This window comes from Panthera pardus, unplaced genomic scaffold (genome assembly GCF_024362965.1).
Source record: "Panthera pardus isolate Hobbes unplaced genomic scaffold, ASM2436296v1 HiC_scaffold_12, whole genome shotgun sequence".
NCBI classification, from domain to species: domain Eukaryota; kingdom Metazoa; phylum Chordata; class Mammalia; order Carnivora; family Felidae; genus Panthera; species Panthera pardus.
In genome coordinates this window covers 15,839,611-15,857,156 of record NW_026526677.1, presented here as the reverse complement: position 1 = coordinate 15,857,156, position 17,546 = coordinate 15,839,611, and the positions used below count along the sequence as shown (strand labels likewise).

The following is a 17,546-nucleotide window of genomic DNA, read 5'->3' as shown; positions in this document are numbered from 1 at the left end:
GGTTGTGGGATCAAGACCCGTGTGGGGGTCCATGATGAGCACTGTATGGAGCCTGCTTGGGATTCTCCCTCTCCTTCTCTCTCTCTGCCTCTACCTGGCTCACTCACACTCTCTCAAAAATAAACATTAAAAAAAAAGAAAAAGAAAAAGAAAAAGAGAAAGAAAAAGAGAGAGAGAGAGAGAGAGAGAGAAAGAGAAAGAGAAAGAGAAAGAGAGAGAGAGAGAGAGAGAGAGAGAGAGAAAGAGAAAGAGAAAGAGAAAGAGAAAGAGAAAGAGAAAGAGAAAGAAAAAGAAAAAGAAAAAGAAAAAGAAAAAGAAAAAGAAAAAGAAAAAGAAAAAGAAAAAGAAAAAGAAAAAGAAAAAGAAAAATCAGGGCAGAAAATTGTAAAAATCAACTTCTCAATCGAGAAAATTTCCTGAGGACCATCTTTTTTGAAAGGAAGCACATGAAATTATGAGTTTCTCTTAATCTATTATCTTACAAGACCCATTTAACTATTTAAATAACGCCATAGGTGGATCACTGGAAGTCAACCTGTACTTTAATTTAAAAACCAAGTTATCACTAAGAATCTACCATGCTCATTTGTTAAGAGTCTAAATCAAAGATAGTCATTCCTCACTGTATCTAGCTATCATTAAATCAGAGCAATGTCAGTCTTTATTAGTCAACTATCAAAAGCATCATCAGGAACCAAAAGAACTATAACTCGATAGTTAAGGTTTTTATTGCATCAGCTTAAACATATGTAGACAAAAGGTTGAGAAAAACAAAATCCTGGTAATGGTTATAAACAGAGCACAATGACCCGAGAGTGTGATAGTAATAGGGGAAAAAATGTACTTAACAAAAACTTACTTTTTTTCTTTCCAAAACCAGCTCCAATTCAAGGGTATCTTGTTCCTCTTCCTCTTCACTTTCTCCAGATTGAACAACACTGCAAAGATCCTCCTGAGAAGGATCTTCCATGTTGTCTAATGTAATTTCCTGTGGCTTTATTATTGTTGCTGCTTCTTCTGCTGTCGTACTGGTTTCTTTCACTTCGGAAACGGGCTCTGATTCTTTACAAATTACTTTTCTTCTCCATCTCTCTTCTTCCTCTTTTATTCCCTCAGGCAGCAAAGGAGCAAGCAGTGATGCTGCCACCCCTTTCTTCTCCTCCTCACTATTTGAGAGAGCCTGAATTCCTTCATTTACTTCCTATAAATAAAATAATCTCATTTATTTTTCAAATGAAAAAATAAAAAAAACTTTACCTGAATAAATATAACACACACAATTGTTCATGCTAAAAATGACTGTTTTTCAATCACTGCATATTTTTTATATAATTTATTGTCAAACTGGTTTCCATACAACACCCAGTGCTCATCCCAACAGGTGTACTCCTCAATGCCCATCACCCCCTTTCCCCTCACCACCCCCCCATCAACCCTGTTTGTTCTCAGTATTTAAGAGTCTCTTACGGTTTGCCTCCTTCCCTCTCTGTAACTTTTTCCCCCCTTCCCCTCTCCCCATGGTCTTCTGTTTCTCAGGATCCACATGAGTGAAAACACATGGTATCTTTCTCTGCCTGACTTATTTCACTTAGCATAATACTCTCCAGTTCCATCCATGTTGCTACAAATGGCCAGAAGTCATTCTTTCTCATTGCCAAGTAGTATTCCCTTGTATATATAAACCACATCTTTATCCGTTTGTCAGTTGATGGACATTTAGGTTCTTTCCATAATTTGGCTATTGTTTAAAGTGCTGCTATAAACATTGGATACAAGTGCCCCTATGCATCAGCACTCCTGTATCCCTTGGGTAAATTCCTAGCAGTGCTATTGCTAGGTCATAGGGTAGATCTATTTTAATTTTTTGAGGAACCTTCACACACTGTTTTCCAGAGCAACTGCACCACTTAGTGCATATTATTTTCTTAATGTTTATTTATTTTTGAAAGGGGGGAAGGGGCAGAGAGAGGGGGAGACAGAGAATCCCAAGCAGGCTCCCCACTGGCAGCACAATCCCAAGCAGCACTCCCCACAAAGTGTGAGATCATGACCTGAGCAGAAATTAAAAGTTGGCCATTCAACTGACTGAGCCACCCAGGCACCCCTCAATCACTGGAAATATAAATATAAATATAAATATAAATATAAATATAAATATAAATATAAATATAAATATAAATATAAATATAAATTTTATTTTATTTTTTTTTTAATTATCAACCTTCCTTTTTATTTATTTTGAGAAAGAGACACAGCACATGCATGTACAAGCAGAGGAGAGGCTGACAGAGAGGGAAAGAGAATCCCAAGCAGGCTCCTCACTGTCAGAACAGAGCCTGATGTGGGGCTCCAACCCATGAACCAGGAGATCACGACCTGAGCCTAAATCAAGAGTTGCATGTTTAAATGACTGAGCCACCCAGGCGCCCCAACCATGGGATGTTCTTAAAAACCACAAACGGCCAACAGACTAGTATATATATTTGTACCATTTTCCTTACAAGTGTAAAATGCAAACATTGTTACTTGAGGAAAGCAGTGGTTTTTTTTGTTTTATTTTGAATTCACATCCCAGTTAGTTAGCATATAGTGTAACAATGATTTCAGGAGTTGATTCCTTAATGCCCATTACCCATTTAGCCCATCCCCCCCCCCCCCCCCCCCCCGCAACCCCTCCAGTAACTCTGTTGTTCTCCATATTTAAGAAGTCTCTTGGGGTGCCTGGGTGGCTCAGTCAGTTAAGTGTCTTGACTTTGGCTCAGGTCATCATCTCATGGTTTGTGGGTTTAAGCCCCACATTGGGCTCTGTGCTGACAGCTCAGAGCCTGGAGCCTCCTTCGGATTCTGTGTCTCGTTCTCTCTGCCCTTCCCCCACTTGTGCTCTGCTTCTCAAAAATAAATGTAAAAAAAAAAAAATTTTTTTAAAGAAGTCTTATATGTTTTGTCCCCCTCCCTGTTTTTATATTATTTTTCCTTCCCTTCCCTTATGTTCATCTGTTTTGCATCTTAAATTCCTCATATGAGTGAAGTCATATGATATTTGTCTTTCTCTGGCTGATTGTGCTTAGCATAATACCCTCTAGTTCCAGCCCTGTAGCTGCAAATGGGAAGATTTCATTGTTTTTGATTGCCGAGTAATACTACATTGTATATATCTACCACATCTTTATCCATTCATCCATCGATGGACATTTGGGATCTTTCCATACAAGGAAAGCAGTGTTTGAACTAGAACCTAGTTCTGGGTGCGATTCACACATATCCTTCCACCTATTCTCCCAAGTCAAAAGGCAAGTTAGCAAGAAGCAGATTTAAACAATTAAATAAAATCTAAGTTTTGTCAGTTATATAACTGGATAAATCTCTACTCTCTTTTGTAAGATGACATAACCTAAGAGGTATGTTAGGAAAGTGACAAAGAGAAAAGTGAAATGTGTTGTTATACCTATGTTGCTCACTTCTTTCACTGGTATAATATTTAGTCCACCTCAAAAGAAAAATAGTCTATCTCCCGCCTGGAGTTGTAAAAACCAAATTGTTCCAAAAGTATGTATGTATGTATGTATGTATGTATGTATGTATGTATGTATGTATGTATTTTTAAGTAGGCGGCACACCAACATGGGGATTGAACTCCCTTCCCTGAGACCAAGAGTGGCATACTATACCGACTGAGCCAGCCAGGCACCCCCTAAAAATATATGTTAATATACCTCCTATTTAAACCCATCATTTAAAAATTTAAGGTACATGGGGCCCCTGGGTAGCTCAGTTGGTTAAGCGTCTCACTCTGGCTTGGGTCATTATGTCACAGTTCGTGGGTTTGAGTCCCATGTCAGGCTCTGAGCTGACAGCTCAGAACCTACTAAGGATTCTATCTCTCCCTCTCTCTGCCCCTCCCTTACTCACGCTCTGTCTCTCTCAAAAATAAACAAACATTAAAAAAAATAAAAAATTCAAGATATGGGGAGCCTGGGTGGCTCAGTGGGTTTAGTGTCCAACTAGATTTCGGCTTAAAACAAAAAAAACATGTGGGTTCCCAAAACAGAACTATTCTGAACTAGAGAAGGAGATCTGAAGCCTGCCTGCTCCCACATCCTTTTCATGATGACCCAATGAGCCTCTTTGGCACCCTAAAGCTCCAGAAGAACCAATGAACTGGGTAACTGTTATAAGGGCTACATATTAAACATAAAATAAAGCTTTAAGAAACATTTGTCCTATTTCACATCCAGTTATAAAACACTAACAGAAAGCTTCTATACCTGTTCCAGAGCAAGAGTCAAGTTCTTTAGATTTAAAATAAGCAGGGGCGCCTGGGTGGCTCAGTCGGTTGAGCGTCCGACTTCAGCTCAGGTTGCGATCTCACGGTTCGTGAGTTCGAGCCCCGCGTCAGGCTCTGGGCTGATGGCTCAGAGCCTGGAGCCTGCTTCCGATTCTGTGTCTCCCTCTCTCTCTGCCCCTCCCCCATTCATGCTCTGTCTCTCTCTGTCCCAAAAATAAATAAACATTAAAAAAATTAAAAAAAAAAAAAGATTTAAAATAAGCAAATGAGGGGCATCTGGATGGCTAAGTCGTTTAGGCGTCCAATTCTGGATTTCAGCTCAGATCATGATCTCGCAGTTTGTGGGTATGAGCCCCATGTAAGAGCCTGCTTGGGATTCTTTCCTCTCTCTTTCCCTCCCCCCGCCAAAAATAAATAAGCATTTATAAAGAAATAAATAAGCATGCAAGCAAGCAAATGAGATATGTTGTAACTTACCTTTTTGACTTCTCGCTTGGCTATGACTTGTCCACTTTTACTACTGGAAACAGAAACGTTCTTCTCCTTTGTATACACATCTGTATTAACCACAAAACTAGCTTCAGCACCTGTTACAGAACTGAAAAAAAAAAAAAATATATATAGATAGATAGATATAGATATAGATATAGATATACACTTAGTAAGAGAAACAAAAGGCAAATATTATCAACAAGAGAAAGACTCTAACTTCTTCCTAGGTAATTTCTCCTGTAAGTCTATTCTTACCTGGGCTGGTAATGTTGTAATCCCTGTACCTGGGTGGCAAGATACTGCGGTAACTCCCAAGTCACTTCATTTGTTTGTGTGTTCCAATAATAATAGCATCCTGTGTTCTCATCCCAGACTTCTTGCCAATCTCCCATCTCAATTCCAACTAGAAGAAAGACAAATTTTAAAAACCAAAAATTTCTCATCAACAAAACTAAAAAACAACCTACTGAATATGGTAAGATATTTATTAATGAAATAACTGATAAAGGGTGAGTATCCAAAATATATAAAGAACTTGTTCAACTCAACAAGCAAAAAACAAATAATCCAAATAAAAATGGGCAAGACATGAACAGACATTTTTCCAAAGGCGACATCCAGATGGCCAACAGACACAGAAAAAGACGCTCAACATCACTCATCATCAGGGAAATGCAAGTCAAAATACAATGAGGTGTCACCTCACACCTGTCAGAATGGCTAAAATCAGAAACACAAGAAACAGCGTTGGTGAGGATGTGGAGAAAAAGGAACCCTCCCCACGCCGTTGGCTGGAATATAAACCAGTGCAGCCATTGTGGAAAACCGTACAGAGGTTCCTCAAAATATTAAAAATAGGGGTCCCTGGGTGGCTCGGTCGGTTGTGTCCAACTTGGTTTTGGCTCAGGTCATGATCTTATGGGTTCATGGGATTGAGCCCTGTGGTGGGCTCTGTGCTCACAGCGCGGAGCCCACTTTGGGATTCTCTCTCCTTCTGTCTCTGCCCCTTCCCTGCTCACCAGCACATGCACAAGTACCCCCTCTCTCACAAAATAAATAAACATTAAAAAAAAAAAAAACCTACTATACAATCTAGTAATTGCATTACTTGGTATTTATTCAAAGAACACAAATACTAATTTGAAAGTATACATGCACCCCTATGTTTATTGTAGCATAATCTACAATAGACAAATTATGGAAGCAGCCCAAGTACCTATTTATAAATGAACAAAGAAGTGGTATATACACAATGGAATAGTATTCAGCCATAAAAAGGAATGAAAGCTTGCCATTTGTAACAATGCAGACAGAGCTAGAAAGTACAATGCTAAGAAAAGTCAGAAAAAGACAAATATGATATTTCACTCATGTGGAATTTAAGAAATAAAACAGATGAGCAAAGGCAAAGAAAGAGAGAGACAAATGAAGAAAGACTAACTATAGAGAACTGATGATTACTAGAGGGTGCGGGAGGAGGGGAAACGGGTGAAATCGGTGATAGGTATTAAGAAGTGCACTTTGAAGAGCACAAAATAATGGATAGAATCTTGAATTATTATACTGTACACCTGAAACTAATATGACACTGTATGTTAACTATACTGGAATTAAAATAAAAAATTTTAAAAATTAAAAAAGGAAGCATAAATTTCTCCACAATTCTCACTTTATACCCCAACTCGGCTCTAAAGCTATTAACAATCTAACACAAGGTTCCTCAACTTTAGCAATGTTAACATTTGGGCTGGATAATTCTTTGTTGTGGTGAGGGTAGTCCCATGTAGTGTTTAGCATCCTGGATTCTACCAACTAGATGCACTAACAGTTCCCCACCCCTTGGAGTAACAACCAAATATGTCTAGAGACACAGTCAAATGTCCCCTGGAGGTCTAACTCCTCCTTCCCAAATCATTTTTGCACAAATTACTTAAAAAAGTTTGACAAGGGTGCCTGGGTGGCTCAGATGGTTAAGAGTCCAACCTCAGCTCAGGTCATGATCTCACAGTTCGAGGGCTCAAGCCCCATGTCGGGCTCTGTGCTGACAACTTGGGAGCCTGGAGCCTGCTTCAGATTGTGTCTCCCTCTCTCCCACTCACATTCTATTTCTCTCTCAAAAATAAATAAGCATTTCGAAAAAGTTAAAAAAAAAAAGACAAAGAATTATTTAAGGATTCTGGAGTTTTTTGGGTTTTTTTAAGTTTTATTTTTGAGGGGAGCGGGAGGGGCAGAGTGAGGGAGGTAGAGGATCCAAAGCAGGCTCTGTACTGACAACACGGGGCTCAAAACCATGAACGATGATATTGTGACCTGAGCCAAACTCAGACACTTAACCAACGGAGCCACCTAGGTGCCCCCAAAAAAGAACCTTTAAAATAATGGCCTTACTACTTCGGATTCTGTGTCTCCCTCTCTCTCTGCCCCTCCTCTGCTCATATTCTATCTCTAAAATTAACATTAAAAAAAACAAGTAAATAAAATAAATAATGGCTTTAATTATTCACTTGGCATAAAATTGCAACTGGTTAAAAGTCTGCTAAAGCATATGGGCTTTCATCCTTGGGAATTTCAATGCCTAGAACACCTTTGAAAATTACACTTCAGACTTCTTTAAAAAATCAAAGTATCAAACTTACCTCCTGCAAGTGAACACTGAGTATCATATTGCCACCCTGCTGTCTGAGTGGAGTCTGTTCCATTTGAAGTGGTAGAACTAAGGGCAGATGTTGCTGATTCCTTTGGCTCTGGTCTAGGTGGAGTTGGAGGTGGAGCAGAGGCTCCTACAGGAGCTGTAGGCTGAGGTGCTGTTATAGCATCAATCTCCTTTAGTATGGAAATAGTAACAAATGCATTAATAACCTCAAAACTAGAACACTGAGAAAATGACAATCACCATAAAAAAAATTCTACATGATCAATTCTCAGCTTAAATCAAAACTCTCAATTTCCAATTATGTAAAAGATCCCCAAACACTTTAATTCTCCAGTTTTCTCCTCCTTACAACCTTTACAAAAAAGAGATGACTGGGATGGGGAGGGACCAAGGAAGAGATGTGGAAGGGGAGAAAGAAGACAGAAACACCGAAACTGACAAGCAGGCTAACCACTTGAGATCCAGGTCCCAAAGTGGCTTCAATAGCTAAAAAGCCAAACAAAAGCACCACTAACCGCTAAGAAGTTGGCCAATGTACTATCAATATCGGTTGACTGGTTTCCATTTGTCTCTTTGGACTGTGCTGGTTTTTCTGAAACATCACTCTCATCATCATCACTGTCCGCATATGCACCAAGTAAGCACAGACCTCCTAGAAAGAAAATGGTAAATGTTAGTGACAACAATGCCAGTATGCTCCAGGAAGAAAAATATGACCTGTTCTTCAGTCAGAGTTTACAATTAGTTTACTTACAGATTAGAACACAGCCTCAAAATGAGTCATCACTGAACTACCACAGAGATAGAAATTATAATATGCATTTAGAGCTAATAAAACCATCCACATAGCTACTTGACATCCTTCTCAAAATACACAATCAATCAACCTCATCCTTTTTCAAAATAGCACAGAGTAAATCCTGATTTTAGAATTCGTAGGGGTGCCTGGGTGGCTCAGTTGGTTAAGTTTCCAACTCTTGATTTCGGCTCAGGTCACGATCTTGTGGTTCATGGGACTGAGCCCCACATTGGGCTCTGCGCTGACAGCTCGGAGCCTGCTTGGGATTCTGTCTCCCTCTCTCTCTGCACCTCCCCTGCTTGTACATGTTCTCTATCAAAAATAAATAAACATTAAAAAAAAAAAAAGGAATTTGTTGATTTATGTGTCCATCTGAAACAACAAAGCCGACTAGGGTTTAGTAGATGAAACAGATTTTCAAAGCTAAAAATCTTTTCCAATTTTTCCTCAAACAAGAAGGGACTAATTATAATGGAAATCAAAGTGCTAGAACCAAAACAAACAACAAAAACCCAGCCAGAACCAATCTTCAATGTCTTCCTCAAACTTAAGAGGTATCAGATATAGCTTCTGTAATGCTGCTATGTATGCCATTTCCCTCTGTACGACCTGTGGCCACTCTAATGTTAAAATTAAGCAAGCATAGGGGTGCCTAGGTGGCTCAGTCCGTTGAGAGACCAACTTTGGCTCAGGTCATGATCTCACGGTTTGTGAGTTCGAGCCCCGCATCAGGCTCTGTGCTGATAGCCAGGAGCCTGCTTCAGATTCTATCTCTCCCTCTCTCTCTGCCCCTTCCCCACTCATGCTCTGTCTCTCTGTGTCTCAGAAATAAACATTAAAAAAAATTTTAATTAAGCAAGAATATATTCTCTTTTTACATCTAATTTTATTGTAACAGATACATTAAATGTTAAACTCCAGCCAACTTTTCAGCTATCACTAAGACTAAATTTCCCAGGGTCTGGCAACAGCCTATGCTCTCTGTAAATATTTGGTAAATGAACAGATTTATCAGGAAGTAAAATCTAGTTGTATCATAATTCCATAAATGAATTCATGAGATCATCTAAAAATAAACATTAGATTGCTTCATTTATCATAGGGGTTCACATTCATTGTTTTAGCCCTATCAATCTTGCCTTCATTATCTTTACCATACAGGTAAAGTTCTTGCACTAAATACCAATTTAAAAAATTTAAGTTTAGGGGCGCCTGTGTGGCTCAGTCGGTTAAGCTTCTGACTTGGGCTCAGGTCACGATCTCACTGTCCGTGAGTTCGAGCCCCGCATCGGGCTCTGTGCTGACTGCTCAGAACCTGGATCCTGTTTCAGATTCTGTGTCTCCCTCTCTCTCTGACCCTCCCCTGTTCATGCTCTGTCTCTCCCTGTCTCAAAAATAAATAAAACGTTAAAAAAAATTAAAAAAAAAAAAAAAATTTAAGTTTATTTATTTATTTTGAGAGAGAGACACACAGAGTGCACACAAGAGACAGCACAAGTAGGGAAGGACAGAGAGGAGGAGACAGAATCCCAAGCAGGCTCTAAACCATCACCGCAGTGCTAGATGCAGAGCTTGGGGGTCAAATTCACGAATTGTGAGATCATGACCTGAGCTGAGATCAAGAGTCAGACACTTAACCGATTGAGACACCTAGGCACCCCAAATTTCTAAAATATTCAAAGCTGACTAGAAAGACTTTTTTTTAATGTTTATTTATTTTTTGAGAAAGAGACAGAGTGTGAGTGGGGAAAGGGCAGAGAGAGAGGGAAACAAAATCCTAAGCAGGCTCTGAGCTGTCAGCACACAGCTCAATGCGGGGCTCAAACCCATAAGCTGTGAGATCATGACCTGAGCTGAAGTCAGACGCTTAACTGACTGAGCCACCCAGATGCCCTAAAAAGGTTTTTTTTTTTTTTTTTTTTAAGTGAGAAAGGGAGAATGAGCAGGGGAGAGGGGCAGAGGAAAAGAGAGAGAATCTTAAGTAGGCCACAAGCTCAGCACAGAGCTCGACGCGGGGCTCCATCCCAGGACCCTGGGATCAAGACCGAAGCAAAAATCAAGTCAGATGCTCAACCAACTGAGCCATTCAAGAGCCCCCATAAATTATTATTTTTTTTACATTTATTTCTTTTTGAGACAGAGATAGAGCACGAGTGGGGGAGGGGCAGAGAGAGAGGAAGACACAGAATCTGAAACAGGCTCCAGGCTCTGAGCTGTCAGCATGGAGCTTGACACAGGGTTCGAACTCAAACTGTGAGATCATGACCTGAGCCGAGGTTGGACGCTTAATCGACTGAGCCACCCAGGTGCCCTAAATTGGTTATTTCTTTTTTTTTTTAATTTAAAAAAAAATTTTTTTTTACTGTTTATTTATTTTTGAGACAGAGAGAGACAGAGCATGAACAGGGGATGGTCAGAGAGAGGGAGACACAGAATCTTAAATAGGCTCCAGGCTCTGAGCTGTCAGCACAGAGCCCGACGCGAGGCTCGAACTCACAGACCGCGAGATCATGACCTGAGCCGAAGTCGGCTGCCCAACCGACTGAGCCACCGAGGCGCCCCCTTTTTTTTTTTTAATGTTTATTTATTTTTGAGACAGAGAGAGACACAGCATGAACGGGGGAGGGTCAGAGAGAGAGACACAGAAACTGAAGCAGGCTCCCGGCTCTGAGCTGTCAGCACAGAGCCTGACGCGGGGCTCGAACTCATGGACCGTGAGATCATGACCTGAGCTGAAGTCGGACTCTTAACCGACTGAGCCACCCAGGCGCCCCTAAATTGGTTATTTCTTAAGAATAATCTGGTAACGGGGCGCCTGGGTGGCTCAGTCGGTTAAGCGGCCGGCTTTGGCTAAGGTCATGATCTCACGGTCCGTGAGTTCAAGTCCCGCGTCAGGCTCTGTGCTGACAGCTCAGAGCCGGGAGCCTGTTTCAGATTCTGTGTCTCCCTCTCTCTGACCCTCCCCCGTTCATGCTCTGTCTCCCTCTGTCTCAAAAATAAATAAACGTTAAAACAAAATTAACAAAAAAAAAAAAAAAAAAAAAAAAAGAATAATCTGGTAACACATACCAAAAGCCACAAAACTCCAAGTTTCTTTAAGATAGATAATCCCATCTTTGAGAATACAACCCCAAGGAATAACTAAAAAAAAAATTTCACACAAAGCTTCTGGCAACTTTATTTAAATAATGAAAGCTGTAAACAACTCAAATGCTCTCAAAAAGGGGACCGGCAAAACAAATTATAGCATGGAACCTGATGCAATATTAATTTATGATTAATCAGATTACAGGATTACATGCAAAAATGCTAATGGGACAAAAACTAAACACTAAAGGAATAAAAGGAAGATAAAAGCAAGCCATGAGATGCATGTTAAGTTCTAATCACACCTATGAAAATTTACTCCATCAATGATAAGGAATAGGAATGAATTTAGAGCTGATACTGAAAATAAAGTCCTAATATTATGTAAACTTGCTTAATCTTAAAAAAAATAAATAAACAAAAGCTTCATAGGACCATAACCCAGACTACTATTGAGATGATACAGCTATTTAAAACCAGGACATTCTTGGGGCGCCTGGGTGGCTTGGTCGGTTAAGTGTCCGACTTCGGTTCAGGTCATGATCTCACGGTCCGTGAGTTCGAGCTCCGCGTTGGGCTCTGTGCTGACATCTCAGAGCCTGGAGCCTGTTTCAGATTCTGTGTCTCCCTCTCTCTCTGCCCCTCCCCTGTTCATGCTCTGTCTCTATCTCAAAATAAATAAACATTAAAAAAATAAAATAAAATAAAAATAATAAAATAAAACCAGGACATTCTTTGAAGCCATAGTCCTTAGCAGTCTTTTACTGAAACGGGTGCTGGCTGCTGAAACCTCAATAGGCTTACCTTTAATGGATGGTGCCACACAATTTATAGTGCAAATCAACTACATTAGGTAGAAAATTATTTCTTAGGTATAAACTTAACTTGATAAGCTTCAAACAGTAACTATTATTTTTCTAATAAGTCTACAATTGCCTCAAAACATCGTTCGAACAGTGTTTCAATCCTTTTGGTTACAAAAACTACTAACAATAAATATAATAAAAACTATGGACCCTCTTCCAGGAAAACACACCTGAGTGTAGAATTTTAGCCAATTTACAGACTTCTGACACTCATCAGTGGAGCTACATTACCCTTTCCTAGATGATGCTGAAATATCAATGACTATCATAGTAGTCAACTGATCTAACTTCAGAGTTCACTCTGAATTTTTCTTTTTTTTTAAATTTTTTTTTTTTAACATTTATTTATTTTTGAGACAGAGAGAGAGCATGAACAGGGGAGGGTCAGAGAAAGAGGGTGACACAGAATCCGAAACAGGCTCCAGGCTCTGAGCTGTCAGCACAGAGCCTGGCGCGGGGCTCGACCCCACGGACCATGAGATCATGACCTGAGCCGAAGTCGGACGCCCAACCGACTGAGCCACCCAGGCGCCCCTGAATTTTTCTTAATTTCATATGCATATTACCATAATATTCTTCTGCATGAAAATATTAGCTATGCTTGCTGTACTGTATTATTTAAGTTTATTTATTTTAAGAGAGAACTCTCGTGATCAGTATAGGGGAGGAGCAGAGAGAGAGAAAGGGAGAGAGAGAATCCGAAGCAGGCTCTGCCCTGTCAGCACAGAGCCCGATGGGGGGGCATGACCTGAGCCAAAATCAAGAGTTGAAGGCTTGACCAACCAACTGAGCCACCAAGGTGCTCTACTGTATTATAAAAACATACTTTAACAACTTAACATTTATACTTCATTTCTGTGGAAAGAAATCTGGCATGTTTCTAGTGATAAAAGTAAAATTCTTTAAAATCATCTAAAAAAAAAAAAAAAAAAGGAAAATTCTTGAGTATCTACTCTAATAGCTATAGAAGCCATACAAATAATAGAAAATGGTTTCACTTTGGGTTTTGTTTGACACATTTTTCCGGAGTATCACAACTGGTAGGTTAAGAACTGAATAAAGCAGATACCTTATGTTTCAGGATGAAGTTGGACAGAATGAAAATAGTTCTATTCACAAGGCACATGAAGGGCTGAAATGCTGACAGAGCAATTCAAGAAATTTCTTCTTGGAACATTAAATTTCTATTCATCATAGAAAACTCAAAATAACATACATAGTTTACAAATATAAAATGGCATTTCCTAGTTCTGAAATTTCTCTTACAACCAAGTTTTAGCTTTTCTAAACGACCCTATTTTTTTTACATGGCAACTGGGAGGAAAGGAGAACAAACTTCTATTATCTCAGGTGTCATGTTTGGACAGAACTCCAAACTGAAAGAATAAAATTATTACCAATTATAAAATATTTAGTATCAAGGGGTGCCTGTGTGGCTCAGTTGGTTAAGCATCCAACTCAGGTCATGATCTCACAGTTTGTGGGTTCAAACTCCGTGTTGGGCTCTGTGCCGTTGGCGTGGAGCCTGCCTGGGATTCTTTCTCTCCCAAAAAATAAACTTAAAAAAAAATTTAGTATCAAAACATATTTTGATCTTTCAAGATATATAAAGACTAGCAAAAACTAACATTCTTGGCACTTGCTGTGTATCTGAACTTCATGTACCCTGTTCAATTTAATCTTCAAAACAACTTAGGGCTGGCTGATTCAGAAAAAAAAATTATTTTTAATATTTATTTTGAGAGAGACAGAGAAAGAAAGACAGAGAGAGAAAGACAAAGAGAGAGTGAGCAGGGGAGGGGCAGAGTGAGGCAAAGAGAAAATCCCAAGCAGGCTCCAAGCTGTCAGCACAGAGCCTGACCCCGGGTTTGATCCCATGACCCCCCAGATCATGACCTGAATGGAAACCAAGTCTTGGGACACTTAACCAACTGCACCACCCAGGTGCCCTCCCATAAGATTTATTTTATGGATGAATGCACTCCCAAGGTATTAGCATTAATGCTAGAATGCCAATTTGAGACCAGGTTTATCTACAAAACCACTGTTGCAAATATTCCTTCACACTTAATAATTATTTATTTTTAAGACTTTATTCTTTTAAGTAATATCTATAACCAAGGTCTGGCTCAAACTCACAACACTGAGATCAAGAGTCACACCCTCTGGGGCGCCTGGGGGGCTCAGCTGGTTAAGTGTCCGACTTTGGTTCAGGTCATGATCTCATAGTTCGTGAGTTCAAGTCCCACATCGGACTCTGTGCTGACAGCTCAGAGCCTAGAGCCTGGAGCCTGCTTTGGATTCTGTATCTCCCTCTCTGCCCCTTCCCTGCTCGTGTTCTCCCTCTCTAAGGATAAACAAATATTTAAAAAAAAAAAAAAAAAGTCACAGGCTCTACTGACTGAGCCAGCCAAGTGCCCCTAAAAAATATTTAATAAGAGCAATTTTCAGCTCCACAAACATTTGCTAGGTACCAACCAAAGCATAGTGCTGGAAAAGAAATGCACAGAATGAAAGACATCCTTGGTATCCCTAAAGAACATCAAGCTAGTGGGGGAGCCAGAAAATTACAAAACAGGATTAGAAGAAAAATAGTAAAAGGTATTTTGGCTACAGAAAGAAAAGCAACAACAAACCTTACTTTGGTTTAAGTGTACATACCAGCAAGCCATCACATACAAAAATTTACTTTATTTTCAAAAATGTTAAATTTCCATTTTACGGGAGAAATGTAAGCAGCACCGAAGCATTCAACAAAATATATACAAACCCAATCTGACCCTAATGAAAGACCTTGTAGAAAAGACACACAAAAAAAAAAAAAGCGTACCTGTTGCTTTAACGGCTGTAGGTCTGGTGGTCATGACTGGTGGTTTGGAAGGATTCTGAACTCTGGGAACCTCCACCACCACTTCCTGTTCATCTGGATTTTAAAAAGGTACAAAAGAAAACTACAGTTAGACGGTGGACCAGAGAAAACACTACAGGTGACAAAACAATCTTTGATTTGACCTTTCAAATCTCAATTTCACCAACTTGAAAACAGGGTGTGTAAATCCATCACTGACCCAAATAACTGGGAGATGATAAACAAGCAGAGCTAGACTCTTCCACGTGACTAGCGACTTTAACATTAAGGACGCGAGGATGGTACATAAAAGTATACCTTAAGTCATTCAAAATTTTAAAAATACACAGACACAGAACAAATCTTCTCGGGGATACCACTGGGCCTTTAAACAAGCATAGCCAATGGAAACCGATTTAAGTTATATTTAAAAAATAAAATAAAATAAAATAAAATAAAATAAAATAAAATAAAATAAAATAAAATAAAATAAAAAATAAAAAAAAGCAAGGCTAGCCATAGCATTTCTCCCCCCTACAGTAACTACCAAGGGGTTATTTTAGCGCCTGAAAAGGTCCCGGCATCTCGGGCGTCTGGCCCCGTAGCAGCGCGCTGAACAGTTACTCTTAATCCAACAACCATTCCGGGGAGAAACCAACAAGTACTTGGGAACCCACAAGCGCCACTTCTGCAGCAATTTTGGGGTTACCTACCCATTTGGAGTTACGTTCGCTTTGGCTGGCATAATAAAATGGGCGTACTCACTTCTAAAGGGTCCCTCTCAGTTTCAACAAAAACGAAGGTAAAAGCACAGGACGTGTAGAAAAGGGCAGGTTTCCTATCTCCAGGCCTCGGAAGCGAAGCCCGGACTCTCACAAATATCCCCTGAAGTTATGCAAACCCGAGCGCCGACGCTGAGGAGACTCGGGAGGCCAGGCCAACCCCTGCACCAGAGATGGCGCCCCTCGGGCGGGCGGGCCGCGCGCGGCGCCGCCGGCCCCTTCCGCCGCCTTTGGGGCCCACATCGGTCCTCCCCTCGGGACCCACGCAGCAGGCCTCGGATGCGGAGCAAGCCCGCCCGCCCGGGTTTCTCTTCCTCCCAGGGCCCTGCCCTAGGCCGCAAGCCCCGAGCTCGAGTTTCGGAAGCCCCACCTAGGTGCCGGAGTTCCCTCGCGCACCTTTACCTTCTGAAGGCGAGTCGTCTGGGGCCGCGGCGGCAGTAGTCACCGTGGTCGTCGTCGTCGTCGTCGGTGGCGCCGCCGGAGCTGGCTGGCTGGGCGCCGCCGCCGTCGAATCCGGCTCCGTGTCGGGTTCCGGCTCCGGGTCCCTTCCCGGGGTGCTGCTACGGGGACCCGGCGGAGAGAGCTGCAGAATAGGCCTGCGGCCGGGTACCGCCCGGGACTTCTTCCCCATCGCGAGCCTGAGCGCGAGCCGCGAGCGTCGGGCAGCCGAGAGGGGCGGGCGCTCGGCGCGGCGCTGCGTAATCAATATTCATGTACCGCGACACCGCCTCCTCAGAGAATCTGCTTTTAACCGGCGGAGCGCGCGCCCGCGCAAGCGCCCTGGGTCCTGTACGCTATTCTGGCTCCTCCTTCCAGGGAGGCAGGGCGGGCTTTACCCACGGTGCTAGGCGATTGGCTGTTTTGATCCATTGAAGGAGCCAGTAGCCAGTGGAAAAGGAAAAAGAGTGAGAGTCAAGCCAATAGCGCGGAAGAGCCTGAGTTAGAACGACTTCCCATTACGAACTCCACCCATGCGTCTTTTGCGGAGTCTTTTCTTTATGCCCCTTGTCCTCCATCTTGTCTCTATTCTCTGCCTGCGGTTGGTTTTTTGTGTGTGTGTGTGTGTGCCTTGGGAAGTTGCCGTGCTTTCCGAGTCCTGCCGAGTTTCGTCCTGATTATTGTGGGTTACTTGGGGTGTAATGTTGAACACTGAATAAAATAGTGGGTCTTTTATGCTTTTGTAAGTTTTCTTAGAGCACAAATCTGATGTCTCATTGGGTTACTTACCAGCTGGAAAAAAAATCACTAGACATTGTACTTCATAAGAGGGAAAGTCCTAAATTGTTGCGATGGTTTACAGCTTTCCCAATCTGGCCCATTGGTATCCTCAACCTGCTTCATCGTCCTTTAGCACTCTTCCCCTCCTTCTCCCCTTCTTCCCTCCTCTGGAGCCAGCCACTTGGACGCTGGCTGGAATACACCATCGCAATGGGAAATTCTCCATTACTCAAGACCTAGTGCACTCGAGATTCCGTAAACTAACGTTCACTGAGCACTTAACTGTATGTGAGGCACTCACTGCCTAAGCGCTTTACACGTAAAATTGTATTTTCTCACCACAACCTTGTATGGTAGATAACCCCTAATGTATAGATAACCCCTGAAATTTTCTATTTTTAAAGATTTTATTTTTAAGTAATCTCTACACCTAACATGGGGCTGGAACTTACAACCCTGACATCAAGATGGCTATGCTCTACTGACTGAGACAGCCAGGCACCGCCATTTTTTTTT

The 17,546-nt window shown here is 41.3% G+C and overlaps 1 protein-coding gene across 2 annotated transcripts in view; it reads right to left on the bottom strand.

Moving 5' to 3' along the window:
* The window catches only part of FNBP4 (formin binding protein 4), a 44,647-nt gene extending 28,137 nt beyond the window's left edge, over positions 1–16,510 (bottom strand). The window contains exons 1-7 of one of the 2 annotated variants that reach the window (XM_019412450.2): positions 16,209–16,510; positions 15,013–15,105; positions 7,946–8,082; positions 7,414–7,600; positions 5,033–5,180; positions 4,763–4,883; positions 860–1,201 (exon numbers count right to left, since the gene is read on the bottom strand). In XM_019412450.2, the coding sequence (XP_019267995.2) occupies positions 860–1,201; positions 4,763–4,883; positions 5,033–5,180; positions 7,414–7,600; positions 7,946–8,082; positions 15,013–15,105; positions 16,209–16,443 (1,263 nt within the window). In that variant the 5' untranslated portion in view covers positions 16,444–16,510. The remainder of the gene's footprint in view (positions 1–859; positions 1,202–4,762; positions 4,884–5,032; positions 5,181–7,413; positions 7,601–7,945; positions 8,083–15,012; positions 15,106–16,208) is intronic. The other variant, XM_019412451.2, reaches the window with a different exon arrangement.
* Positions 16,511–17,546: the final 1,036 nt, after the last annotated feature.